The sequence below is a fragment of the Nerophis ophidion genome, linkage group LG26 (genome assembly GCF_033978795.1).
Source record: "Nerophis ophidion isolate RoL-2023_Sa linkage group LG26, RoL_Noph_v1.0, whole genome shotgun sequence".
In the NCBI taxonomy this organism is placed as follows: domain Eukaryota; kingdom Metazoa; phylum Chordata; class Actinopteri; order Syngnathiformes; family Syngnathidae; genus Nerophis; species Nerophis ophidion.
The window spans coordinates 9,049,902-9,077,615 of NC_084636.1; the positions used below are offsets into that span (position 1 = coordinate 9,049,902).

Genomic DNA, 27,714 nt, shown 5'->3' on the forward strand with positions numbered 1-27,714 from the left:
ATATAGCTTGGTCCAATTTGTTATATATTCTAACAAAGTGCAGATTGGATTTTAGCCTATTTAAAACATGTCATCCAAATTCTAAAACTAATCTTAATAAAATTACTAATGATGTACCTTTTTTTTTTTTTTTTTTTTTTTCTCAAAAAGATTCGAATTAGCTAGTTTTTCTCTTCTTTTTTTCGGATGATTTTTGAATTTCAGAGAGTCGAAATTGAAGATAAACTATGTTTCAAAATTTAATTTTCATTTTTTTCCTGTTTTCTCCTCTTTTAAACCATTCAATTAAGTGTTTTTTTCATCATTTATTCTCTACAAAAAAACTTTCGTAGAAGGAAAAAAATGTATGATGGAATGACAGACAGAAATACCCATTTTTTAAATATACATAGATTTATTTATTAAAGGTAAATTGAGCAAATTGGCTATTTCTGGCAATTTATTTAAGTGTGTATCAAACTGGTAGCCCTTCGCATTAATCAGTACCCAAGAAGTAGCTCTTGGTTTCAAAAAGGTTGGTGACCCCTGGTATGGAGAATTAGCGCCATCTTGTGTTGTAAAAGCGCACCTACAGCCAAACTGAAACAAGCTGACTGTAAGAATGGGAGCAAAAGGGCGTCCAAAATACTAAAATATATATCTTTTAGTTAGTTAATGCTATATTAAGTGCAGTAAGAGGGATAAATATATACTTGGAGTTAAATTTTTGTGCAAAAATGCTTTGTTGTGTTGCAGAATCACCAGTTGCTCCCTGGAAATGTTGGTAGAAAGTTACACGCCGGATTTGTCAAAGGTATGTAAACATTTCTAAAGGAAAGTTATACTCAACAGTTGGAATAAATTAGTATAATGACGATATGAGCAAACGCCTTAATAGCACAGAGCCGATTAATAATCAACTGCGGGCGTCGAGGTGTTTGTTTTGCAACTCCGCCGTGATGAGTTCAGGGTTCCAGGCTGCAGTATCTCTGCACACTCCGCCCACCACCGAGCAGTAAAGGACAACAAACAAGTCCGAGTTACGTCCTCCGTCACGGTGGGTGGGAAAAAAACAACACCAGCCATGTGAGTTGTAACTTCATTCATTTTTCACTAGTTTTGTTGCAAAAAAAAGTAACTCGAAAGAGTAGTGTGTTCTCTAGTTGTTTATTGTGCTGCTTTCAATGACAGTAGGATTTATCGGCTTTATGTTGGTACACGACGTGTTTTTGTTTAGTTTTTTTATTTAATGTACCTAGAACCACTCAGAGTGTCAAAACACTACTTATTAACGCACGTTGACGTCTTTGTGTGTGCTTTTGAAACACTTTGTACGACAAAATAGCGTGCAGCTCCACTACACGCTTACAAGGGATGTGCGATCCGTGAACGAGTCGTTGAAAACTTCCGAGTGTTTTCTTGTTACTGATTCACGGCTTGTCTGCGCTAACTGTGTAAAGAAGTGTGAGCGTCAGTCACGTGACCTGGACTCTAGTTAGACCGGTATCGAATACTTTTGATATCAATACCTTGAGACCTGGTTCTTAAAAAAAACTTGACATTTTTAGTGAGTGTGTTGAGTAAAACGTGTCCCTGCTTAGGTGCCATTCTCAGATGGACAACACATTAATGATGGTCCAATCAGGTTTTTAAAAACAAACATCAGTTTTTTTTGGTTTGGATCAAAGACACTAGGAGGTGAAGTTAAAACGCTAAATATGTAAACCCTGAGATGAGGGGAAATTCTTTTTTTTTCCGTTTCATTAATCAAATTCAAATCCAGTTACCATGGCAACTTAATCTGGGAACCTAACCTGCTGACTAACAAGTTTTTCTTCAACAAACAGTAAGAAAAAAAATATCTCGTTGGTCAATTTTAAAATCATTGATTTGAGATATTTAGTGTTCATTGGATTTTTAGACAAGAAAAACAACATATACACACACACACACACACACACACACACACACACACACACACACACACACATATATATATATATATATATATATATATATATATATATATATATATACACATACATACACATATCCATTTTCATAACATGGTCACTACTTTTTGTTTTCATTTAAACCCCCATTATTTCAATCAATCAATCAATCAATCAATGTTTACTTATATAGCCCTAAATCACTAGTGTCTCAAAGGGCTGCACAAACCGCTACGACATCCTCGGGCAAGGAAAACTCACACCCAGTGGGACATCGGCAAGGAAAACTCACACCCAGTGGGACATCGGTGACAATAATGACCCAGTGGGACGTCGGTGACAATGATGACTATGAGAACATGATACTGTGATACTGATGATACTGATGACTATGAGAACATATGAGAACATGATACTGTGAAAGATCAATCCATAATGGATCCAACACAGTCGCGAGAGTCCAGTCCAAATCGGATCCAACACAGCAGCGAGAGTCCCGTTCACAGCGGAGCCAGCAGGAAACCATCCCAAGCGGAGGCTGATCAGCAGCGCAGAGATGTCCCCAGCCGATACACAGGCGAGCAGTACATGGCCACCGGATCGGACCGGACCCCCTCCACAAAGGAGAGTGGGACATAGAAGAAAAAGAAAAGAAACGGCAGATCAACTGGTCTAAAAAGGGAGTCTATTTAAAGGCTAGAGTATACAAATGAGTTTTAAGGTGAGACTTAAATGCTTCTACTGAGGTAGCATCTCGAACTGTTACCGGGAGGGCATTCCAGAGTACTGGAGCCCGAAATGAAAAAGCTCTACAGCCCGCAGACTTTTTTTGGGCTTTGGGGATCACTAGTAAGCCGGAGTCCTTTGAACGCAGATTTCTTGCCGGGACATATGGTACAATACAATCGGCAAGATAGGATGGAGCTAGACCGTGTAGTATTTTATACGTAAGTAGTAAAACCTTAAAGTCACATCTTAAGTGCACAGGAAGCCAGGTACTTTTTACTTTTATTTAAATTGATCTCAACTCTGTACACTGCTGCTGGAATTTTAATTTTCCTGAAGGAACTCTCCTGAAGGAATCAATAAAGTACTATCTATCTATCTATCCATCTATCTATCTATCTATCTATCTATCTATCTATCTATCTATCTATCTACTGCCTACTTTCTCTTGTTATATTCTTATTTTACTGTTATATTTTTATTCCCATTGTTGCTTTTTATTTTTTATTCTTATTGTAATATTTCTCTATTTTGTTTCCATTTAAACCCCCATTATTTACTTTTTACTTTTTAAAATTGATCTTAACTCTACACTGCTGCTGGAATTTAAATTTTCCTGAAAGAACTCTCCTGAAGGAATCAATAAAGTACTATCTATCTATCTACAGTATGTATAAATATATATACATATATATATATATATATATATATATATATATATATATATATATATATATATATATATATATATATATATATATATATATATATATATATATATATGTGTGTGTGTGTGTGTATGTATGTATGTATGTATATGTACAGTACAGGCCAAAAGTCTGGACACACCTTCTCCTCATTCTATTCCTTATCTTTATTTTCATGACTATTTACATTGTAGATCGTCCCTGAAGGCATCAAATCAAAACTATGACACCATTTTAGGTGACTACCTCTTGAAGCTCATCGAGAGGATGCCAAAAGTAACCGAAACAGTAGCAGAACAGTAATCAGAGCAAAGGGTGGCTATTTTGAAGAAACTAGAAAATATAAAAAAATATTTCTAGATAAATTCGACCTATTTACCTGGTTGCTAATAAGAACATGTGATTAAATGTTAAGATAATAAACTACTACATTGAAGCTTATGTATTATAGTAATCAATCGCTTCAGTCTATGGTTATTTCACTTTAATACTTGTTTAACAAGTATTTATACCCACCATATATACACATTCATTCTTCGACCTCCAGCTGGGTAGAAATAGACGGCCTTTTCCCTCCTTAGTTGCTATGGTGAATAGGAGGATGATGGCCTTTTTATGGTGGTCTTCACTCAGCGTCTACATCAGGGTTGTCAAACTCATTTTAGATGGGGGGGGGGCGGACTGCTAAAATCAAGGCACGATAACTTAAAAATAAAGACAACTTCAGATTGTTTTCTTTGTTTAAAAATAGAAACAAGCACATTCTGAAAATGTACAAATCATAATGTTGTTTGTTTTTTTTACACTGACATGTTGCGGATAATTGTATATAATAATAATAATAATAATAATAATGGATTTTATTTGTAAAAAGCACTTTACATTGAGCAAACAACCTCAAAGGGCTACAGTGTATTCAAAAAATAATAATAATAAAAATAATAATTTAAAAAGATATTTAAAAAAAACACACACAAAAAACTAGAACAGCCTAATAGCTAGAACTAGCATGCATATAATTATAAAAAAGGCTTTTTTTTTAAAGAAGGGTTTTAAACCATTTTTAACAGCATCCACACTCTGTGGTGCCCTCAGGTCGTCAGGGAGAGCGTTCCACAGACTGGGAGCGACGGAGCAGAAAGCCCGGTCTCCCATAGTTCGTAGCTTTGTCCTTGGAGGTTGGAGGATTTGGGGGTGAGCCCTTCGTTGAGGTAGAGGGGGGCATTTCCATGGAGGCACTGGTCAAATAAATTTTGGACGAATAAAATATATTTGGAGGAATCACTTTCGATCCCTCAGGTGGCACCGCATGAAAAAGCGACATCAGTGTGCAAAGGACATCACCACATGAAAACATCAGAAAACCACTGCTACATATGTTAAAACTCTACTATGCAGAGTATATATACTTTATTTGTCGTTATTTATATTTTCCGAATACAATATGTGATAATGTTCATAAGTAAACTCATCGGTGTTGATTTTCAATCCATCCTGATAAAAAAAATTATATCAAAATCAAATTACGGGATGTTATTCATGTAGTTTGCTCATTTTCCTCGACTGTTGCACTATAACATCATGTGGTTTATTTTTTTTACATACGTAGCATCATCTACAAAGATACAAAGAATTGCTATTGCGACATCTAGTGGACACTTTAAGAACAGCAGTTTCTTCCATTCAAAAATTTCGGCTCATTTTTATACTAAGCAAACTCAAAACCTGTTCGCGGGGGCCGTATGTTTGACACCCCTGGTCTACATACTCAAGATGTATTGAACTAATGCAGTGTTTTTCTACCTTTTTTTTTTTAAGTAAGACAGGTTTTTTTCATTAAAAATTCTGACGGCACACCACCAGCAGAAAACGTAAAAGAAGAAACCAACAGGTCGTCGTGCTTTATTTTGAGTTTGTTGGTGTTTTCCTGTGTAGTGCTTTAGTTTTTGTCTTGTGCTGTTATTTTGGTGGCCCTTCATGTTTTGTTGTTGTTTTCCTGCAGCATATTCATGTCTTCCTTTGAGCGCTATTCCCCGCACCTGCTTTGTGTTAGCAAGTAAGGCTATTTAAGTTGTTGCTACCCTTCTTTGTGTGGACATTGTTGATTGTCATGTCATGTACGGATGTACTTTGTGGACGCCGTAAGTTTTCGCTGTCGTCTAGCATTCTGTTTCTGTTTACTTGGTAGCCAGTTCAGTTTTACTTGTGTTTTGCATAGCCGTTCGTATGCTTCATTGCCTTTTCCGTTTAAGCATTATACACGTTTTTACCTGCATGTTGTGATCACAACAAACCATCCACGTCTCACCCGACACATTCCGACTTTTACCAAGCAATGAACCTGCAACTACCTGCTGCCACCTACTGACATGGAGTATTACATGGTTACCCTGCCGAGCTCTACACAGCGCTGACACTAAGTAATGGCACATTCTTTGCAGATTCTAATTATTGATTGCAAAAAAATATTTTTGGGACCAATTAGGTGAAGTTGCGTAATTTCCCACGGCAGACCAGACAATATCTCACGGCAACAGTGATAGAAAAACACTGAACTAATGTACCGGAACACAACACTCAGAATTTCCCATCTTAGAGTAAGTCAAGTTCAGTTTAAAGGCCTACTGAAATGAGATGTTCTTATTTAAACGGGGATAGCAGGTCCATTCTATGTGTCATACTTGATCATTTCGCGATATTGCCATATTTTTGCTAAAGGATTTAGTAGAGAACATCGACAATTAATTCCGCAACTTTTGGTCGCTAATAAAAAAGCCTTGCTTGTACCGGAAGTAGCAGACAATGTGCGCGTGACGTCATGGGTTGTGGAGCTCCTCACATCTGAACATTGTTTACAATCATGGCCACCAGCAGCGAGAGCGATTCGGACGGAGAAAGCGACAATTTCCCCATTAATTTGAGCGAGGATGAAAGATTCGTGGATGAGGAAAGTGAGAGTGAAGGACTAGAAGAAAAAAAAAGACTAGAGGGCTGTGGGAGCGATTCAGATGTTATTAGACACCATTCATATGTTATTAGACACATTTACTTGGATAATTCTGGAAAATCCCTTATCTGCTTATTGTGTTACTAATGTTTTAGTGAAATTATATGGTCGTACCTGTACAACCTGAAGGTCGGCCTCGCAGCTTTCCTCAGCACCAGTCGACGGGTGGTGGCGATGCCCATCTCTGCCCTTCGCAAGGGACCCTCTTTGAAACACGATCTTTCGAAATGATCGCTGCATAATACACTGTACTCGCCTGTGTATCGGTTGGGGACATCTCTACGATGCTGATCCGACTCCGCTTGGAATGGTTTCCTGCGGACGGGACTCTCGTAATTTGATTTTGATATCATTTTTTTTATCATGATGGATTGAAAATGAACGCCGATGAGTTTACTGATGAACATTATCACATATTGTATTCGGAAAATATAAATAACGACAAATAAAGTATATATACTCTGCATAGTAGAGTTTTAACATATGTAGCAGTGGTTTTCTGATGTCCTAGGAAATTTGTCTAATAACATCTGAATCCCTCTCACTGCCCTCTAGTCTTTTTTTTCTTTCTAGTCCTTTACTGTCACTTTCCTCATGCTCGCTCAAATGAATGGGGAAATCGTCGCGTTCTCGGTCCGAATCGCTCTCGCTGCTGGTGGCCATGATTCTAAACAATGTGCGGATGTGAGGAGCTCCACAACCCGTGACGTCACGCGCACATCGTCTGCTACTTCCGGTACAGGCAAGGCTTTTTTATTAGCGACCAAAAGTTGCGAACTTCATCGTGGATGTTCTCTATTAAATCCTTTCAGCAAAAATATGGCAATATCGCGAAATGATCAAGTATGACGCAAAGAATGGACCTGCTATCCCTGTTTAAATAAGACAATCTCATTTCAGTAGGCCTTTAACCTGTTTACATGCTTTTTTTTGTATTTCTCTTTGCTATTTGGGCTTATTGGACCCTATTTACAATAAAAACTAAGAATCATCTTTTGATATGATGTACTTAGTCCATAAGTACACAAACGTGTACTTCATGTGTAGTGACATGCCAATTCTTATTTTTACACTTTTTTTTCTTCTCCAAATTCCATTGTATATTATACTCTTCTGACACCACCAGATGGCAGTATAAGTGTCCACATAAGTGGCCGTAAGACCCCAATTCAGTAGTGTACACAATTTTGGAAATAAGAGCTAAAAGGTGCTGTCCCCGCATGTGGCCAACTAAGCCACATTCCATACTTCTTGAAATTTTGCAGAGACCCCAAACAGTTGCAGTATGAGTCGCCGTGTGGCCATCATTGGAGCAGGTAGCTCGGGTCTGGCCTGCATTAAGTGCTGCCTGGACGAGGGGCTGGAGCCCGTCTGCTTTGAAAGCAGCGACGACATCGGAGGCCTCTGGAGGTTCAAGGTGGGTCGGCAACATGTCTCTTGCACCAAAAAAAAAAGCAATTTTGAACATCTCCTGTGTCCTCTAGGACCACCCCGAGTCGGACCGGGCCAGCATCTACCACTCTGTCATAATCAACACCTCCAAGGAGATGATGTGCTACAGCGACTATCCTATCCCCGCGCACTTCCCAAACTACATGCATAACACGCTCATCATGGACTACTTCCGCATGTACGCCGACCACTTCCGCCTCCTCAAGCACATCCGCTTCAACGTAAGCATCTGCCAAAGCATATAAAACAAGCCTTTCCAAAAAAAAAAAAAAATAAATAAATCTGACTCGTGGAAATGAAAAATCTGACAGGCTGTGGCTGTAGGCAACCCTCTGATTTTGTAAGTATGTATTTTTTAACAGCATTTTGCAGTTTTATCTACTTCTACAAACCCCGTTTCCATATGAGTTGGTAAATTGCGTTACATGTAAAAATAATATATACCATGATTTGCAAATCCTTTTCAACTCATATTCAATTGAATGCACTACAAAGACAACATATTTGATGTTCAAACTCATAAACTTTATTTTTTTTTTTTGCAAATAATAATTAACTTAGAATTTCATGGCTGCAACACGTGCCAAAGTAGTTGGGAAAGGGCATGTTCACCACTGTGTTACATCACCTTTTCTTTTAACAGCACTCAATAAACGTTTGGGAACTGAGGAAACTAATTGTTGAAGCTTGGAAAGTGGAATTCTTTACCATTCTTGTTTTATAATAAATATAAAATAAATGGGTTGAACTTGTATAGCGCTTTTCTAACTTCAAGGTACTCAAAGCGCTTTGACACTACTTCCACATTTACCCATTCACACACACATTCACACACTGATGGAGGGAGCTGCCATGCAAGGCGCTAACCAGCACCCATCAGGAGCAAGGGTGAAGTGTCTTGCTCAAGGACACAACGGGCGTGACGAGGTTGGTACTAGGTGGGGATTGAACCAGGGAACCTCGGGTTGCGCACAACCACTCTTCCACTGCGCCACGTCGTCCCCCATGTAGAGCTTCAGTCGTTCAACAGTCCGGGGTCTCCGCTGTCGTATTTTACGCTTCATAATGCGCCACACATTTTCCATGGGAGACAGGTCTGGACTGCAGGCGGGCCAGGAAAGTACCCGCACTCTTTTACTACGAAGCCACGCTATTGTAACATGTGGCTTGGCATTGTCTTGCTGAAATAAGCAGGGGCGTCCATGATAACATTGCTTGGATGGCAACATATGTTGCTCCAAAACCTGTATGTACCTTTCAGCATTAATGGTGCCTTCACATATGTGTAAGTTACCCATGCCTTGGGCACTAATACACCCCCAAACCATCACAGATGCTGGCTTTTGAACTTTGCGCCTATAACAGTGGTTCTTTTCCTCTTTGGTCTAGAGAACACAACGTCTACAGTTTTCAAAAACAATTTGAAAAGTGGACTCGTCAGACCACACAACACTTTCCCATTTTGCATCAGTCTATCTTAGATGAGCTTGGGGCTAGCGAAGCCTGTGGCGTTTCTGGGTGTTGTTGATAAATGGCTTTGCATAGTATAGTTTTAACTTGCACTTACAGATGTAGCGACAAATTGTAGTTACTGACAGTGGTTTTCTAAAGGGTTCCTGAGCCCATGTGGTGATATCATTACACACTGATGACGCTTTTTGATGCAGTACCGCCTGAGGGGCATTCAATGTTGGTTTTCAGCCTTGCTGCTTACGTGCAGGGATTTCTCCAGCTTCTTGAAACCTTAGATCCCAAAATTCCTTGCAATACCTGGCTGAGAATTGTTGTTCTTAAACAATTTGCTCAGGCATTTGTTGACAAAGTGGTGACCCTTGCCCGGTCCTTTTTTGTGAATGATTTTATGCCCAATCATGGCACCCACCTGTTCCCAATCAGCCTGTTCACCTGTGGGATGTTCCAAATAAGTGTTTGATGAGCATTCCTCAACTTTCTCAGTGATTTTTGCCACTTGTGCCAGCTTTTTTGAAACACGTTGCAGGCATCAAATTCCAAATGAGCTAAAATTTCCAAAAAATAAAGTTTTCCAGTTCGAATGTTAAATATCTTGTCTTTGCCGTCTAAGAGATTTGCAAATCATTGTATTTTGTTTTTATTTACCATTTACACAACGTGCCAACTTATCTGGGTTTTGGGGTTTGTACTTGTTAATGAATGACCATGTGGATCAAAGAGAGACACAATTAATGTAATAAAACTGTGTGTTTGTCCGTGGTCAACAATCTAATAGAGTTGTTATTGTTGTGCCTTCAGACCAAAGTCCTGCAGGTAAAGCCCAGGGGGGATTTTACACGTTCCGGCCAGTGGGATGTTGAGTCGCAGGGCAAGGATGGCAAAAAGAATAGACACATATTTGACGCGGTGATGGTCTGCATCGGACACCACTGTCATCCCAACTTGCCTCTCCAGGACTTCCCAGGTACTGCTTGTAGGCCAGCATGACTTGATATGTTGGCATCCACGCCGACAGATCGTAGGCAACCAACCTTTGTAACACACCAATGTGCTTATGCAACACCTTATCAACTGTTTAATGCCGCCAACCTTGTCCTTATTCGAAAGTCCAGAATTTATCCACTTTTTAAATTGCACTAACTCGATGCCAATACATATTGGATATATATATATATACATGCTACCAGTTAATATTAGCGATGTCCATCCATCCATCCATTTACTACCGCTTGTCGATCCCAACACTTCCAAGTTTGGTAAAAAAAACTACCATTAAAGGGGAACATTATCACAATTTCAAAAGGGCTAAAAACAATAAAAATCAGTTCCCAGTGGCTTGTTGTATTTTTTGAAGTTTTTTTCAAAATGTTACCGGTCCCGGAATACCCCTAAATAAAGCTTTAAAGTGCCTTATTTTCGCTATCTTCGAAACCACTGTCCATTTCCCTGTGACGTCATACAGTGCTGCCAATACAAACAACATGGTGGTTACCACAGCAAGATATAGCGACATTAGCTCGGATTCAGACTCGGATTTCTGCGGCTTAAGCGATTCAACAGATTACGCATGTATTGAAACAGATGGTCGGAGTATGGAGGCAGATAGAGAAAACGAAATTGAAGAAGAAATTGAAGCTATTGAGCGAATAGCTATTGACGCTATTCGGCCATAGCGTGGGTGTACCTAATGAAGTGGCCCATAGCATGGCTGCCTTATTAGCATCGCCGGTAAAATGTGCGGACCAAACGATCAGGACTTTCACATCTTGTGACACTGGAGCAACTTAAATCCGTCGATTGGTAAGTGTTTGTTTCGCATTAAATGTGGGTATCTAGTTTCAAATGTACATACAGCTAGTGTAAATAGCATGTTAGCATCGATTAGCGTTGCATGTTAGCATCGATTAGCTGGCAGTCATGATGCTACCAAATATGTCTGATTAGCACATAAGTCAACAACATCAACAAAACTCACCTTTGTGATTTCGTTGACTTAATCGTTGCAAATGCATCTGCAGGTTATCCATACATCTCTGTGCCATGTCTGTCTTAGCATCGCCAGTAAAATGTGAAGACGCTCTGGTACATTCAATGGGGGTCTGGCGGCAGATTTCTTGCCAGTGGTGCAACTTGAATCCCTCCCTGTTAGTGTTGTTACACCCTCCGACAACACACCGACGAGGCATGATGTCTCCAAGGTTCCAAAAAATAGTCGAAAAAACGGAAAATAACAGAGCTGAGACCCGGTGTTTGTAATGTGAAAATGAATATGGCGGGTGTGTTACCTCGGTGACGTCACGTTCTGACGTCATCGCTAAAAGAACGATAAACAGAAAGGCGTTTAATCTGCCAAAATTCACCCATTAATAGTTCGGAAATCGGTTAAAAAAATACATGGTCTTTTTTCTGCAACATTAAGGTATATATTGACGCTTGCACAGGTTTGGTGATAATGTTCCCCTTTAAGATGCATATTGCAAACAAGCAAATTCAAGTCAAAACACATCATAGGGCTCAACAAAAAGACAAGACTGGTACATTTAACTTGATGGCAAAGACTACTTCCTGAGTACGGCCACACACCATAGTCTTTGTGTAAGAAAGCAAGATATTACAACTAGACAGCACAATTATTATTGTCAGCTTAGTGAAAGGGGTCGGCAACCCAAAATGTTGAAAGAATCGACCAAAAAAAACACCCCAAAAAATCTGTCTGGAGCTGCAAAAAATTCAAAGTCTTGTATAAGTTTTATAATGAAGGCACATCAGGATGTAAGTGTTTATATTAGCTATATTAGCCTACTATAAAATGACTTTAAAAGTTTTATATAAGTGTTATAATGAAGGCACATCAGGATGTGTGCTCTCCTTCAACAATTCTAAACAAAAAAAATCCAGAATTTCCCGGTATTCCCAATTATTAGGGACATTTTCCCCATTCAAAAAGAATTAGCCATTTTTCAAACTTTCACAATTCCCACATATTTCAACCGATTTAAACCATTCAACATTTATCAACCGTTTTGAAAAATTCCCTCTTATCCCGGGATTACCCATTTTTTATGAAATTCCCATTGAAATAAATGGGACATTTTTCTAAATTCTACAGCTCCTACATTTTTCATCTAATCTAAACCGTTTCAACTTCAAAATATTCAGCCTGTTAGGGAATTGTTTGCCCTCCTTCAACAATTCCAAAAAAAAATCCCGGATTTCCTAGAATTCCCAGTTATTAGGGACATTTTCCCCATTCAAAAACAATTGGCCATTTTTCAAACTGTTTCAACTTCAAAATATTCAACCTTTTAGGGAATTGTGTGCTCTCCTTCAACAATTCTAAACAAAAAAATTCCAGAATTTCCCGGTATTCACAATTATTAGGGACATTTTCCCCATTCAAAAAGAATTAACCATTCTTCAAACTTTCACAATGCCCACATATTTCAACCGATTCAAACCATTCAACATTTATCAACCGTTTTGAAAAATTCCCTCTTTTCCCGGAATTACCCATTTTTTATGAAATTCCCATTGAAATAAATGGGACATTTTTTCAAAATTCTACAGCTCCTATATTTTTCATCTAATCTAAACCGTTTCAACTTCAAAATATTCAGCCTGTTAGGGGATTGTTTGCTCTCCTTCAACAATTCTAAAAAAAATTCCCGAATTTCCTAGAATTCCCAGTTATTAGGGACATTTTCCCCATTCAAAAACAATTGGCCATTTTTCAAACCGTTTCAACTTCAAAATATTCAACCTTTTAGGGAATTGTGTGCTCTCCTTCAACAATTCTAAACAAAAAAATTCCAGAATTTCCCGGTATTCCCAATTATTAGGGACATTTTCCCCATTTAAAAAGAATTTGCCATTTTTCAAAGTTGCACAATTCCCACATTTTTCAACCTGTTCAAACCATTCCACCTTCAACATATTCCACATATCCTGGACAGTCAAACTGTAATGTTTCCAATTTCCCCAAAAATTCCAGGAATTCACAGTTTTCCTTGCCCTTATGTGGGCTTACCGAGGATGTCGTAGTGGTTTGTGTTGTGGTTTGTGCAGCCCTTTGAGACGCTAGTGATTTAGGGCTGTGTAAGTAAACATTGATTGATGATTGATTGATTGATGTAAGTGTATATATTAACTATAAATTACTTTAAAAGTCTTATATACATGTTATAATGAAGGCACCCCAAGATGTAAGTGTCTATATTAGCCTACTATCAAAATGACTTTAAAAGTCTTATATACATGTTATAATGAAGGCACCACAGGATGTAAGTGTCTATATTAGCCTACTATCAAAATGACTTCAAAAGTCTTATATAAGTGTTATAATGAAGGCACCACAGGATGTAAGTGTCTATATTAGCCTACTATCAAAATGACTCAAAGTCTAATGTTATAATGAAAACAACACGACTATATTAGCCTACTATCAAAATTTACTACAATAGTCTTATATAAGTGTTACCATAAGTGTCTATATTAGCCTACTATCAAAAGGACTTTAAAAGTCTTATATAAGTGTTATAATGAAGGCACTACAGAATGTAAGTTTCTATATTAGCCTACTATCAAAATGACTTTAAAAGTCGTATATAAGTTGTCAAACTTGAACTTGGACTTGGGTTGTTTTCCCAAGGTGCGAAGCAAATGGAGTGGAAACGGCGAAGGTAAAGACATCTTTATTTTAAACAAAAAGCGCGCACGAGGGCGGAAGTACAAAAAACTGGGCTACGAAACAAAAGACTAGGATAAAGGCTGCAAACTACAAACATGAAACAAAAACACTTGCACTGTGGCATGAATAACAAAAACTTGCACTGTGGCATAAATAACAAAACTTACGTGGCGTGGACAAAATAAACAGCATAGCAAGGCCTGAAGCAGATAATCGAGGGCGTGGAGGAGGTGATGTTGCCAGGCTGATTACCTGGTAACTGTGGCTTAAATAATGAACATGGTAAGTGCAGACAGGTGTCAGACAAGAAGACAGGGGCGTGACATGAAGACAACTAATGAGTTGGCATGGTAACGAAAACAAACCAGGAAGTGCAAAACAGGAACAAAACATGATCCATAGGTGTGACATAAGTGTTATAATGAAGGCACCACAGGATGTAAGTGTCGGTATAAGCCTACTATCAAAATGACTGTCTTATACAAGTGTTATAATGAAGGCACCACAGGATGTAAGTGTTTATATTAGCTATATTAGCCTACTATCAAAATGACTTTAAAAGTCTTATGCGAGTGTTATAATGAAGGCAACACAGGATGTAAGTGTTTATATTAGTCTACTATCAAAATAACTCTCAAAGTCTAATATAAGTGTTATAATGAAAACAACGCATGACTATATTAGCCTACTATCAAAATTTACTTTAATAGTCTTATATAAGTGTTATAATGAAGGCACCACAGGATGTAAGTGTCTATATCAGCCTACTATCAAAATGACTTTAAAAGTCTTATATAAGTGTTATAATGAAGGCACCACAATATGTAAGTTTCTTTTATTAGCCTACTATCAAAATTACTTTAAAAGTCGTATGTAAGTTGTCAAACTTGGACTTGGACTAGGGTTGTTTTCCCAAGGTGCGAAGCAAATGGAGTGGAAACGGCGAAGGTAAAGACATCTTCATTTTAAACAAATAGCGCGCACGAGGGCGGAAGTACAAAAAACTGGGCTATGAAACAAAAGACTAGGATAAAGGCTACAAATTACAAACATGAAACAAATACACTTGCACTGTGGCATGAATAACAAAAACTTGCACTGTGGCATAAATAACAAAACTTACGTGGCGCGGACAAAATAAACAACATAGCAAGGCCTGAAGCAGATAATCGAGGGCTTGGAGGAGGTGATGTTGCCAGGTTGATTACCTGGTAACTGTGGCTTGAATAATGAACATGGTAAGTGCAAACAGGTGTGAGACAAGAAGACAGGGGCGTGACATGAAGACAACTAATGAGTTGGCATGGTAACGAAAACAAACCAGGAAGTGCAAAAAAGGAACTGAGTGTCCAAAAAACAAAACCGAACACGACCAAAACAAAACATGATCCATAGGCGTGACATAAGTGTTATAATGAAGGCACCAAAGGATGTAAGTGTCGGTATGAGCCTACTATCAAAATGACTCTCTTGTATAAGTGTTATAATGAAGGCACCACAGGATGTAAGTGTCTATATTAGCCTACTATTAAAATGACTTTAAAAGTCTTATATGAGTGTTATAATGAAGGCAACACAGCATGTAAGTGTCTATATTAGCCTACTCTCAAAATGACTCAAAGTCTAATGTTATAATGAAAACAACACGACTATATTAGCCTACTATCAAAATTTATTTTAATAGTCTTATATAAGTGTTACCAGAAAGGCACCACACGACGTAAGTGTCTATATTAGCCTACTATCAAAAGGACTTTAAAATAAACAGCATAGCAAGGCCTGAAGCAGATAATCAAGGGCGTGGAGGAGGTGATGTTGCCAGGCTGATTACCTGGTAACTGTGGCTTAAATAATGAACATGGTAAGTGCAAACAGATGTGAGACAAGAAGACAGGGGCGTGACATGAAGACAACTAATGAGTTGGCATGGTAACGAAAACAAACTAGGAAGTGCAAAACAGGAACAAAACATGATCCATGGGCGTGACATAAGTGTTATAATGAAGGCACCACAGGATGTAAGTGTCGGTATAAGCCTACTATCAAAATGACGGTCTTATACAAGTGTTGTAATGAAGGCACCACAGGATGTAAGTGTTTATATTAGCTATATTAGCCTACTATCAAAATGACTTAAAAGTCTTATGCGAGTGTTATAATGAAGGCAACACGTGATGTAAGTGTCTATATTAGCCTACTATCAAAATAACTCTCAAAGTCTAATATAAGTGTTATAATGAAAACAACGCATGACTATATTAGCTTACTATCAAAATTTACTTTAATAGTCTTATATAAGTGTTATAATGAAGGCACCACAGGATGTAAGTGTCTATATCAGCCTACTATCAAAATGACTTTAAAAGTCTTATATAAGTGTTATAATGAAAGCACCACAATATGTAAGTTTCTTTTATTAGCCTACTATCTAAATTACTTTAAAAGCAGGCTGTCTTTTTCCAATAGATGTATTACAATCTTTGCAAGCTGGGTAAGGTTTGCTGTGGTCTGGAACAACACGGCACACAATTCAGCGGCCGACACAAGAAGCTTTAGGGGGATGTGATACTACGCTAGATAAAAAGTTTTTCAGTGTTCGCTCTTACAATAACAACGTCGTTACGGCTTGGTTATTACTCAGGTTACCGAAACCTTCAAAGAAGTATTGTTGATTGTTTACGAATGCATTTTTAAAGTGATTTAGAGGCAGAATGGATCGCTCCCATTAGCTAAATTGGTAGCCACATAGAATGAGCCGGTTATTACAAAAAAAAACTTGTATCTCATGAGAGTTGTGATAAGTCTTCGGCCCCACCCTTTTCACGCTCTACATCAAGGGTGTCACTCTCAAATACAGAGTGGGCCAAAATTTAAAACTGAACAAAGCCGCGGGCCAAGGTTGAACAAATGAACCTTTTAATAGGGACTCAAACAAGTTTTGCAATGAATATTGAACAAGCAAGGCTTAAATAGGGCAGCATGGTGGAACAGGGGTTAGTGCATCTGCCTCACAATACGAAGGTCCTGAGTAATCCTGGGTTCAATCCCGGGCTCGGGATCTTTCTGTGTGGAGTTTCACCGGGACTGCGTGGGTTCCCTCCGGGTACTCGGGCTTCCTCCCATGGAACAGGCAGAGCTTATGTAACGTAATAGTGCAAAATCAACGAACCAAAAAACATCAGTGGTATATTAAATAAAATTTAATTTAAAAAAATAATCCCTCTTTTCTATTTGCAGCCTTCTGAGGTAAATATCAACATTAACTTCTTCCACAGGCTAATAAATTTGAAAAAAAAAAAAAATGAGGTGGGCGGGGGGTGTATATTGTTCCGGTAGCGTTAGTGCTACAAAGGGTTCTGGGTATTTGTTCTATTGTGTTTATGTTGTGTTACGGTGCGGGTGTTCTCCCGAAATGTGTTTTGTCATTCTTGTTTGGTGTGGGTTCACAGTGTGGCGCATATTTGTAACAATGTTAAAGTTGTTTATACGGCCACCCTCAGTGTGACCTGTATGGCTGTTGACCAAGTATGTGTGTGTGAAAGCCGCATATATTATGTGACTTGGCCAGCACGCTGTTTATATGGAGGAAAAGAGGGCGTGACGGCATGTTGTAGAGGACGCTAAAGGCAGTGCCTTTAAGGCACACTCCCAATATTGTTGTCTGGATGGAAATCGGGAGAATGGTTGCCCAGGGAGATTTTCGGGAAGGGCACTAAACTTCGGGAGTCTCCCGGGAAAATCGGGAAGGTTGGCAAGTATGAGTATTAGCGGTGAATGTGGTGTTACCGGCGGGCCAGCTCTAATGTTAATTTGATATTGCCTCAAGGGCCAAATGAAATTAAACGGCGGGCCAAATTTTGCCCACGGGCCAGAGTTTGACACCCATGCTCTACATGCTGCTAGGATACTGATGAGAGTGCGGAAATACGACCATATCACGCCAGTTCTCAAATCCCTTCACTGGCATCTTGTTCCACTCAGGGTTGAATACAAAGTCTCCCTACTAACCCACCAGTGCCTACATGGAAATGCCCCCCCTCTACCTCAAATAACTACTCACCCCCCCAAATCCTCCACACGACACCTCCGTTCCGGACAGGATAACCTCCTCCAACCTCTGAGGACAAAGATACGAATACTGGGAGACCGGGCTTTCTGCTCCGTCGCAGTCTGTGGAAAGCTCTCCCTAACCACCTGAGGGCACCACAGACTGTGGATGTTTTTAAAAAAATGCTTAAAACCCTTCTTTTTTTCAAAAACAAGCCTTTTTTTAGATATTTGCATACTAGTTCAAGCTATTAGGCTGTTCTAGTTTTTATTTTGTATTTATTTATTTTGTTTTTATTTATTTTTTTTTTTTTATGACTGTATTAATCATTTCAATAAAACAATACACAACTATACCACAACAATGCAACAAACCCCAAAACCAAACCCGACCCAGCAACACTCCAAATAGCAACAAACAGAGCAATTGAGGACACACAAACATGACACGCTACAATCCAAAAGTAGTGAAACAAAAATTAACATTATCAATACTAGCAAAAATTTCAAAATAGCACTGATTAAAAATCCCTCATTTAAATTATCATTAAAAACATTAATACAAAAAAAATGTTAATACACTGTAGCACTTTGAGGTGGTTTGCTAAATGTAAAGTTCTTCTTTTATTTTTTTTACAAATAAAATCGATTATTATTATTATTATTATTATTATTATTATTATTATGAACGATAGGCAAAATTCCCCAAAAAATGCAGTTCCCCTTTAAACACTTATTTTTACACCCAATGTTTGGCCGCATGATCCGTAAAGGGCTAGAAAAGCGCTACATAGATCTAATACATTATTATTATATTTGTTACGCCTGTGTGGCATCGTGCTACCGGGTTCGATACAAACAATTTATTCAACGAAAAGGATCTATGAAACAAAACACTGGTGCTAATAAAAGGAAACCAAAGACGCTAGTATGAGAACTAGGTGATACAAAATGCAAACTAAACTGACCCGTAGGCACAAAAGAGAAAACAAAACCTTCAGCATGAGAACTGGAATGAACAATGGCTAGCGTGAAAAGCTTAGCGAGAATATACATACATGAAAGTATTGCAGGCGTAACTCGTTGCGTGAAAAGCAAATCATGAACCCAGAAAGAATAATGAAAAGGGACGGGCTTAAATAGCGAAGTAATCAAAAGTGACGGGTGTGCAGAAACCGTGATTAGCAGGTGGTGTCACGTTTGTAAATCTGATTTCATGTTTGATCATGTTTTGTTTTGTGTTCTGGACTCTTGTTCTGTTTTTTCACTTCCTGGTTTGTTTTTGTTACCATGACAACTCATTGCTTTTCACCTTGCCCTCCTAGTCACGCCCATGCCCTCAGTCCCGCACCTGTTCGTAATTATTCACAGCCACTATTTAAGTCAATTTCTTTCTGTCCATCAGTCTGGGAACATCAACTTTCATTACCCATGCCGTTCCAACTTTCATTGTTATCTACGACCTTGCTGCTCATTCTCCATGCCAACGATCACCTGCCACGCACCTTGCTATTCTTGCCTCCTGTTTTTGTTGTCATAGTAAGTGTTTTGTTTTAGTTGTTTATAGTCATGCCATCGTGCTGTTTCTGTTCTTACTTCATTCATGCCAATCGAGCAAGTGTTTTTGTTTCCTGTTTATATTTTGTAGCCAAGCTTTATACCTCCTTGTGAGCGCCCTTAGTTTGTTTATTTCTGTATTTAGAATTCCAAATAAAACATCATGTACCTTAATTCACGCCTGGCTCGTCCTGTAATCCCTCTGCGTCGAAGGAGCACACACAATCCATGCCCAAGCCTGACAGGTGGGATCAATGAGCAACCATGGTGACTGACTAAACAGGAAGTAAGAGGGTAGAACGACAGAGTGATACAACAACTGGAAGTATAAACAATAATATGTGGTGATCCAAGTAGCGGATCGCAACGATATTACTATTATACTTGAGACGGTACACAAAAGGGCCTTTAGAAGTTATACCGTCATTAAAAAAAATGCTTGCTTTTTGAGAGATAGTGTAAGTTTTATGTTATGTTTCTTCAGGCATTGACACGTTTGAGGGCAGGTACTTCCACAGTCGGGACTACAAGACTTCCGAAGAGTGGCGGAACAAGAAGGTGGTGGTGGTAGGGATCGGGAACTCCGGGGGGGACATCGCTGTGGAGCTAAGCCGAGTCACCAAGCAGGTCGGTCATTGAATTGCCGTGTATTTCAAAGTCAATCTAACGAGATCCAGTTGGAAATAATGACTGTACAAAGATAGCGAGGCTTATTTTTGCTGAATAATTTGCGTCTACTTGAATCACTTTTTTTTTTTAGTTATTAATCATCGTACTACGTTCTGTCCTCCCGGCAGCTTTACCTGAGCACACGAAGAGGGGCGTGGATCTTCTACAGGGTGGGGACGAACGGTATTCCAATGGATATGAGTTTTTCCAGGCTGCTGAGAACGGTGCAGAGGTTCCTTCCCTTCAACTTGATGTGTGGCCTTGCCGAGAAGTGGCTCAATCAAAAATTTGATCACAACCTGTACAACCTGAGGCCAAATCACAGGTATAACTGAGAGCACTCACGTTCTTAGCCATTTGGGTTTCAGATCAGGTGGGACAGTCAGTCATCAATCAAGGCTTGATGTTCAAATATGTCTTTTTGTCTATCAGCGATTATTTACCTGTTTGACCAGAGAAAAACAATACAAAACACAGACCTCTGCTTGGCCCCAATCTCTAAATCTTAAATAATCTTTAAAGAAAATTCAGAATTTCGATTGCGATCCAAATCCCAACGAAAATGTAAAAACTATTACCATAACGTAAACTATGGAGATGAAAACATGAACTAAAAAACTCACTAAACTGTGGCTTAAATAAACAAAAAAACTTACGTGGCAAGAAAAGAGCAGCATGAACTAAGACCTGGACAAAGTACTCAGAGTGTCAAGAGTGCAGAGCATGAATGCTGACTGCCTGGCAACTACAGGCTTAAATAATGGTGACGTGATTAACAACGGGTGCGTGAGTCCAAATGAACTAGGTGCGTGACATGAAGACAGGTGAAAACTAATGGGTTGTCATGGAAACAAAACAGAGAGTGAAAAAACAGGAACTGACAAAATCCAAAAACCAAACAGAAGATAGCCAAACTAAACATGATCACCAAGACATGACACTTGTTCCTCATTCCATCCATCCATCATCCTCCGCTTATCCGAGGTCGGGTCGCGGGGGCAGCAGCCTAAGCAGGGAAGCCCAGACTTCCCTCTCACCAGCCACTTCGTCTAGCTCTTCCCGGGGGATCCCGAGGCGTTCCCAGGCCAGCCGGGAGACATAGTCTTCCCAACGTGTCCTGGGTCTTCCCCGTGGCCTCCTACCGGCTGGACATGCCCTAAACACCTCCCTAGGGAGGCGTTCGGGTGGCATCCTGACCAGATGCCCGAGCCACCTCATCTGGGTGCTCTCGATGTGGAGGAGCAGCGGCTTTACTTTGAGCTCCTCCCTATCTCTAAGGGAGAGCCCCGCCACCCGGCGGAGGAAACTCATTTTGGCCGCTTGTACCCGTGATCTTATCCTTTCGGTCATGACCCAAAGCTCATGACCATAGGTGAGGACGGGAACGTAGATCGATCGGTAAATTGAGAGCTTTGCCTTCCGGCTCAGCTCCTTCTTCCCCACAACGGATCGATACAACGTTCGCATTACTGAAGACGCCGCACCGATCCGCCTGTCGATCTCACGATCCACTCTTCCCCCACTCGTGAACAAGACTCCTAGGTACTTGAACTCCTCCACTTTGGGCAGGGTCTCTTCCCAAACCCGGAGATGGCACTCCACCCTTTCCCGGGCGAGAACCATGGACTCGGACTTGGAGGTGCTGATTCTCATTCCGGTCGCTTCACACTCGGCTGCGAACCGATCCAGTGAGAGCTGAAGATCCCGGCCAGATGAAGTCATCAGGACCACATCATCCGCAAAAAGCAGAGACCCAATCCCGTGGCCACCAAACCGGAACCCCTCAACGCCTTGGCTGCGCCTAGAAATTCTGTCCATAAAAGTTATGAACAGAATCGGTGACAAAGGACAGCCTTGGCGGAGTCCGACCCTCACAGGAAACGTGTCCGACTTACTGCCAGCAATGCAGACCAAGCTCTGACACTGATCATACAGGGAGCGGACCGCCACAATAAGACAGTCCGGTACCCCATACTCTCTGAGCACTCCCCACAGGACTTCCCGAGGGACACGGTCGAATGCCTTCTCCAAGTCCACAAAGCACATGTAGACTGGTTGGGCAAACTCCCATGCACGCTCAAGAACCCTGCCGAGAGTATAGAGCTGGTCCAGAGTTCCACGACCAGGACGAAAACCACACTGTTCCTCCTGGATCCGAGTTTCGACTATTCGGCGTAGCCTCCTCTCCAGTACACCTGAATAAACCTTACCGGGAAGGAACACACCCTCCGGTCCCCCTTCTTAAAGAGAGGGACCACCACCCCGGTCTGCCAATCCAGAGGCACCGCCCCCGATGTCCACGCGATGCTGCAGAGTCTTGTCAACTAAGACAGCCCCACAGCATCCAGAGCCTTAAGGAACTCCGGGCGGATCTCATCTAACCCCGGGTCCTTGCCGCCGAGGAGCTTTTTGACTACCTCAGCAACCTCATCCCCAGAAATAGGAGAGTCCACCACAGATTCTCCAGGCACCACTTCCTCAAAGGAAGACGTGTTGGTGGGATTGAGGAGGTCTTCGAAGTATTCCTTCCACCGATCCACAACATCCGCAGTCAAAGTCAGCAGAACACCATCCGCACCATACACGGTGTTGATAGTGCACTGCTTCCCCTTCTTGAGGCGGCGTATGGTGGTCCAGAATCGCTTCGAAGCCGTCCGGAAGTCGTTTTCCATGGCTTCCCCGAACTCTTCCCATGTCCGAGTTTTTGCCTCCACGACCGCTAAAGCTGCACACTGCTTGGCCCGTCGGTACACGTCCACTGCCTCCGGAGTCCTATGAGCCAAAAGAACCCGATAGGACTCCTTCTTCAGCTTGACGGCATCCCTCACTGCTGGTGTCCACCAACGGGTTCTGGGATTACCGCCACGACAAGCACCATTGTTCCTCATTCCGATTCTGATTTTGATCAAAAGGTCACATTTCTCCCCACTCCCAAACTGTCAGAGATAGTTTGTGTCAAACCCCAAGATGCAGAGAAGGAGGGAGGCATTTTGCAGGTAAACATGATTTAATTTAAATACTAAGTCAAAAACAAACAAAGGGTTCAAACAAAAAGCACGCACGAGGCGGTTAACAAACAAAGAGAGCTATCATGGAAACTAGAAAATAAAAGGAGCTTAGCATGGAAGATAGCAAAAACAAAAAGGCCTAGTGTGGAAGCTAGCAGGTATTGAGCAGGAAACAGAAGTTGTACATGTAATATAAAAACAAACTTGGAAGCAGGGAACAAAAGGCAGTAAGCTAAAAACCGCAATCAAACATAGCTTACCGCAACGCTGCATGGACAAGACAAGATACGACACGACAGGTAGCAACGACAAGAGAGACATGGACATGTCAATATTCCAGCACTGACTGGAAGACAAAGCAGGTACAAATAGGAGCGGGCTGATTGACACCAGGTGTGGCCAGGTGCCAATCAGCCGCCACTGAGGGGAAACAAAGCGCTCAGGGAGACAAACAGGAAGCTGAACCAAAATAAGAGTGTTGACAGGAACTAAGGACAGGAAATACTAAACACACAGAGGAAAAACTAAAACACAAACAAACTGTCATTGGCAAGCTTGATAGAAACATTGTGATAGCATATTTGTACCATGAATTGATGAACGTTGTCATGAAGTTGAAAAACTTATTCGGGTGTTACCATTTAGTGGTCAATTGTACGGAATATGCACTGTACTGTGCAATCTACTAATAAAAGTTTCAATCAATCAGCAATGGGTCTCAAACTTTTCACACCACTTTATTTGTTTCCCCAGATTGTTCAGCCAGCATCCCACCGTCAACGACGACCTTCCCAACCGCATCCTGTCAGGAACGGTGCAGGTGAAGCCCAACATCCGCGGATTTCACGGCTCCAGCGTGGAGTTTGTGGACGGCAGCGTGGTGGAGGACGTGGACTTGGTGGTAGGTCGCCCAAAAAAAACCCGTTTTCACCGTGGCGGCGAAACGTGCAAAAATGTGTTTTGTTGTTGTTTTGTAGGTTTTTGCCACAGGCTACAGTTTTTCCTTCCCGTTCCTGGCCTCGGATGTGATCCCCGTGTCGGGCAACAAGGCGCCGCTGTACAAGTACGTGTTCCCCCCTGAGCTGGAGCGCCCCACCCTGGCTGTGATCGGACTAGTGCAGCCTCTGGGGGCCATCATGCCCATCTCTGAAATGCAGGCCAGGTGGGCCACGAGGGTATTCAAAGGTACGATTGGTTCTGTAAACAACCAACCTCCTACATAGTAAACAACGTCTTATTTACTCTTTTTTTAATTTTTTTTCAAACAGGCTGCCTGAAGCTTCCATCGGTGGCTTGCATGCAGGAGGATATCAAGTATAAGGAGGTGACCATGGCGGGAAGGTAACTCACAGTTTGAAACAAATGACAACAATGGCGAAAACGAGGGTCTTGGTTAGCTAACAGCTTTAATCCTAAAGCAGCACTAAGTAACTTTTCCACCTTCAGGGTTTCCCGCAGCGCTTTATATAAGCGATATTTTTTTTTGTCCTGTGTAGCTTCTCAGGCAAATGATATAGTTGAGTATATAGTTGTGAAGTGAAGTGAATTATATTTCTATAGCGCTTTTTCTCTAGTGACTCAAAGCGCTTTACATAGTGAAACCCAATATCTAAGTTACATTCAAACCAGTGTGGGGGGCACTGGAAGCAGGTGGGTAAAGTGTCTTGCCCAAGGACACAACGGCAGTGACTAGGTTGGCAGAAGCGGGAATCGAACCTGCAACCCTCAAGTTGCTGGCACGGCCACTCTACCAATTGAGCTAAACCGCCCCTTAGTTACAGTACAGAAAGGCCTCCACACTCACGGTCCTTATTTTTAGTGCACAATTAATACCACAGGGATCTCGCAACCAGGGAGTCTTTAGCTCGGTTGGTAGAGTGGCCGTGCCAGCAACTTGAGGGTTGCAGGTTCAATTCCCGCCTCTGCCAACCTAGTCACTGCCGTTGTGTCCTTGGGCAAGAAACTTTACCCACCTGCTCCCAGTGCCACCCACACTGGTTTGAATGTAACTTAGATATTGGGTTTCACTATGTAAAGCGCTTTGAGTCACTAGAGAAAAAGCGCTATATAAATATAATTCACTTCACTTCACTATTGTACTTTTACAAATGGCCTCCAGCCCATTCCTTAATTTTAGTGCACACAAATGCCACAGGGATCTTTCAACCAGGGAGTATTTACTGTACCACATGAAGGGCCTCCAACCTGTTACTCTTTTAGGGAAGACCAAAAACCCAGAGTAAGCCACACCCGATTATTTGCTCACTCATTTTGTTTAGACTATCACGATAGTCTAAACAAAATGACGTGAGTTGAGCACTATTTATAACTATTATGTAGAAGCTGGTAAGGTAAAAATGCACTCAACACTACAATGTTACAACTCTGTCTCTGGGGTCCAAAACAGTGTTTGACTTACAGACTTCAGGACAGACTCCTAATGCAGATTTTACAAAAAGGCTTGGCTTACCTTGATTTATGTTTGGCCAAGTAAGTCTGTCCAGAAGAGTCCAAGAGATGTTCAATCCTCAGCGTGTCATCCCGGACAAGCCCCCAAATTGTTGCGTTGGACCAGCTCTTCCTCCCAGAGAATCTGGGTTACTGGTCAATCCCAAGTTCTTTCGATGACATATACGCTCAGTAAGAAAAACCATCAAAACAGAATTGGAATATTATCAAGTTTTAATAAGTTTGAAGAAATATTTCACAAATATTCTTTGTTGAAAAAAACAGAAGCTAAAATGAAGAATTAAATTAAAATGTATTTATTATTCTTTACAATAAAAAAAAATGCATTTACTTGAACATTGATTTAAATTGTCAGGAAAGAAGAGGAAGGAATTTGAAAGGTAAAAAGTTACATGTGTTTAAAAATCCTAAAATCATTTTTAAGGTTTTATTTTTTCTCTAAAATTGTCTTTCTGAAAGTAAAAAGAAGCAAAGTAAAAAAATAAATGAATTTATTTAAACAAGTGAAGACAAAGTCTTTAAAATATTTTCTTGGATTTTCAAATTCTATTTGAGTTTTGTCTGTCTTAAAATTAAAAATGTCGAGCAAAGTGAGACCAGCTTGCTAGTAAATAAATAAAAATAAAAAAAATAGAGGCAGCTCACTGGTAAGTGTTGCTATTGAAACTATTTTTAGAACAGGCCAGTGGGCGACTCATCTGGTCCGTACGGGGTACCAGGTGCCCACGGGCACCGCGTTGGTGACCCCTGTGTTAGGTTGACGCTATATGCAATAGTCCTAATGGGAAATGTGGTCTTCTTCTGGCAAAACACTACCGCTTTGGTCCACTAGCGCCGCAAGAATCAACCAAAAGTGAAGGCGTTAACAACGACATTTTGTTATTGACTCATTATTTCAGGTACGTGACCAGTCCGAGACACACCATCCAGGTGGACTACAGCGATTACATGGACGAGATCGCGACGATGCTGGGGGTCCGACCCAACGTCACCAGGTTTCTGCTTACCGACCCGAAGCTGGGACTGAACCTGCTGACCGGGCCCACCACCCCCTGCCAGTACCGCCTCAAAGGTCCAGGGAAGTGGGCCGGAGCCCGTCAAGCCATACTGACTCAGTGGGATAGGGTGGCCCAACCCTTTAAGACCCGACCGTGCGACCGAGTCGAAGCCCAGCGGTCCCTGATGTGGCCGCTGATTCTGTTGACGGCTGCGGGCGTGACCGCTTACGTTAACAGGAGCAGCTTGTGTGCTTTTTTGCAGGACCCCGCTGCCATTTTGGACAGAGTCAAAATATGCCTGCCTGCGTTGGCACACTGATTGGTGAATTAATACGAAGGGAAGGAGATAACGCTGGAAAAGTTGATTAGAGTAGATTCCTCCCTGTTGACAGATTTATTTTCTCAGCTTTGAATTGTACTTTTCTTTGGTAACTTTGATAGAAAGTGGTGTGATGGCGCTATCTGCAGAGAGAAAAATGTTATGATCCGCTGCCTGGATCTCATATTATGATTTAGATTTTTGAGTCTTTTTGTGTTTTCTGTTGGTTTTGTGACTCCTTCGGTTCCCGTTTGTGCACCTCTCCATAGTTACTCATTATTTTCACCTGCCGCCTGTTCCGGGCGTGCACCTGTTTTGTGATTACTGTCTTTATTTAAGCCTGCCTTCTCAAGTCAGTCAGTCTTGCTTCGTAATTTATTTTCACGCAACAAGTAACGACTTCTGTTTTCCTGCTCGCTACCTGCTAGTTTCCACGCTAGGCCCTTTTGTTTTTGCTAGCTTCCATGCTAAGCTCCTTTTGTTTGCTAGCTCCCACGCTAGCCCCCTTAGCTTTTTGCCTTCCGTGCTGTGAGCACGCCTTTGTTTTTTATACCTAATTTATTTTTTAATAAATCATTTTTCCTACATGTACGCTGTGTCCAAAGCCCGTCTGCATCCCTGGGAGAATGAAACCCGCATCACGATGCGACCAGGTCGTTAAAGA

The 27,714-nt window shown here is 40.9% G+C and overlaps 1 protein-coding gene across 2 annotated transcripts; it reads left to right on the forward strand.

The window, feature by feature from the left end:
- Nucleotides 1-695: 695 nt before the first annotated feature.
- On the forward strand, nt 696-27,639 carry LOC133543543 (flavin-containing monooxygenase 5-like). 2 transcript variants are annotated; one of them, XM_061888157.1, is made up of 10 exons: nt 696-793; nt 7,637-7,788; nt 7,856-8,044; nt 10,095-10,260; nt 20,072-20,214; nt 20,385-20,581; nt 24,018-24,165; nt 24,242-24,449; nt 24,533-24,605; nt 26,633-27,639. In XM_061888157.1, the coding sequence occupies exons 2-10, from the start codon at nt 7,657-7,659 to the stop codon at nt 27,048-27,050; spliced, it is 1,674 nt and encodes a 557-aa protein (XP_061744141.1). In that variant the 5' UTR covers nt 696-793; nt 7,637-7,656; the 3' UTR covers nt 27,051-27,639. The 2 variants fall into 2 exon arrangements, with proteins under 2 accessions (XP_061744141.1, XP_061744140.1); XM_061888156.1 differs by lacking the exon at nt 696-793 and adding an exon at nt 913-1,065.
- Nucleotides 27,640-27,714: the final 75 nt, after the last annotated feature.

Excerpts from the sequence above, each read along its gene's own strand:
- LOC133543543 (XM_061888157.1), top strand. The coding sequence starts at position 7,657 with ATGAGTCGCCGTGTGGCCATCATTGGAGCAGGTAGCTCGGGTCTGGCC. Across the intron at positions 20,215-20,384 it reads TAAGCCGAGTCACCAAGCAG|CTTTACCTGAGCACACGAAG; the intron begins GTCGGTCATTGA and ends TCCTCCCGGCAG. Across the intron at positions 24,606-26,632 it reads GAGGTGACCATGGCGGGAAG|GTACGTGACCAGTCCGAGAC; the intron begins GTAACTCACAGT and ends TCATTATTTCAG.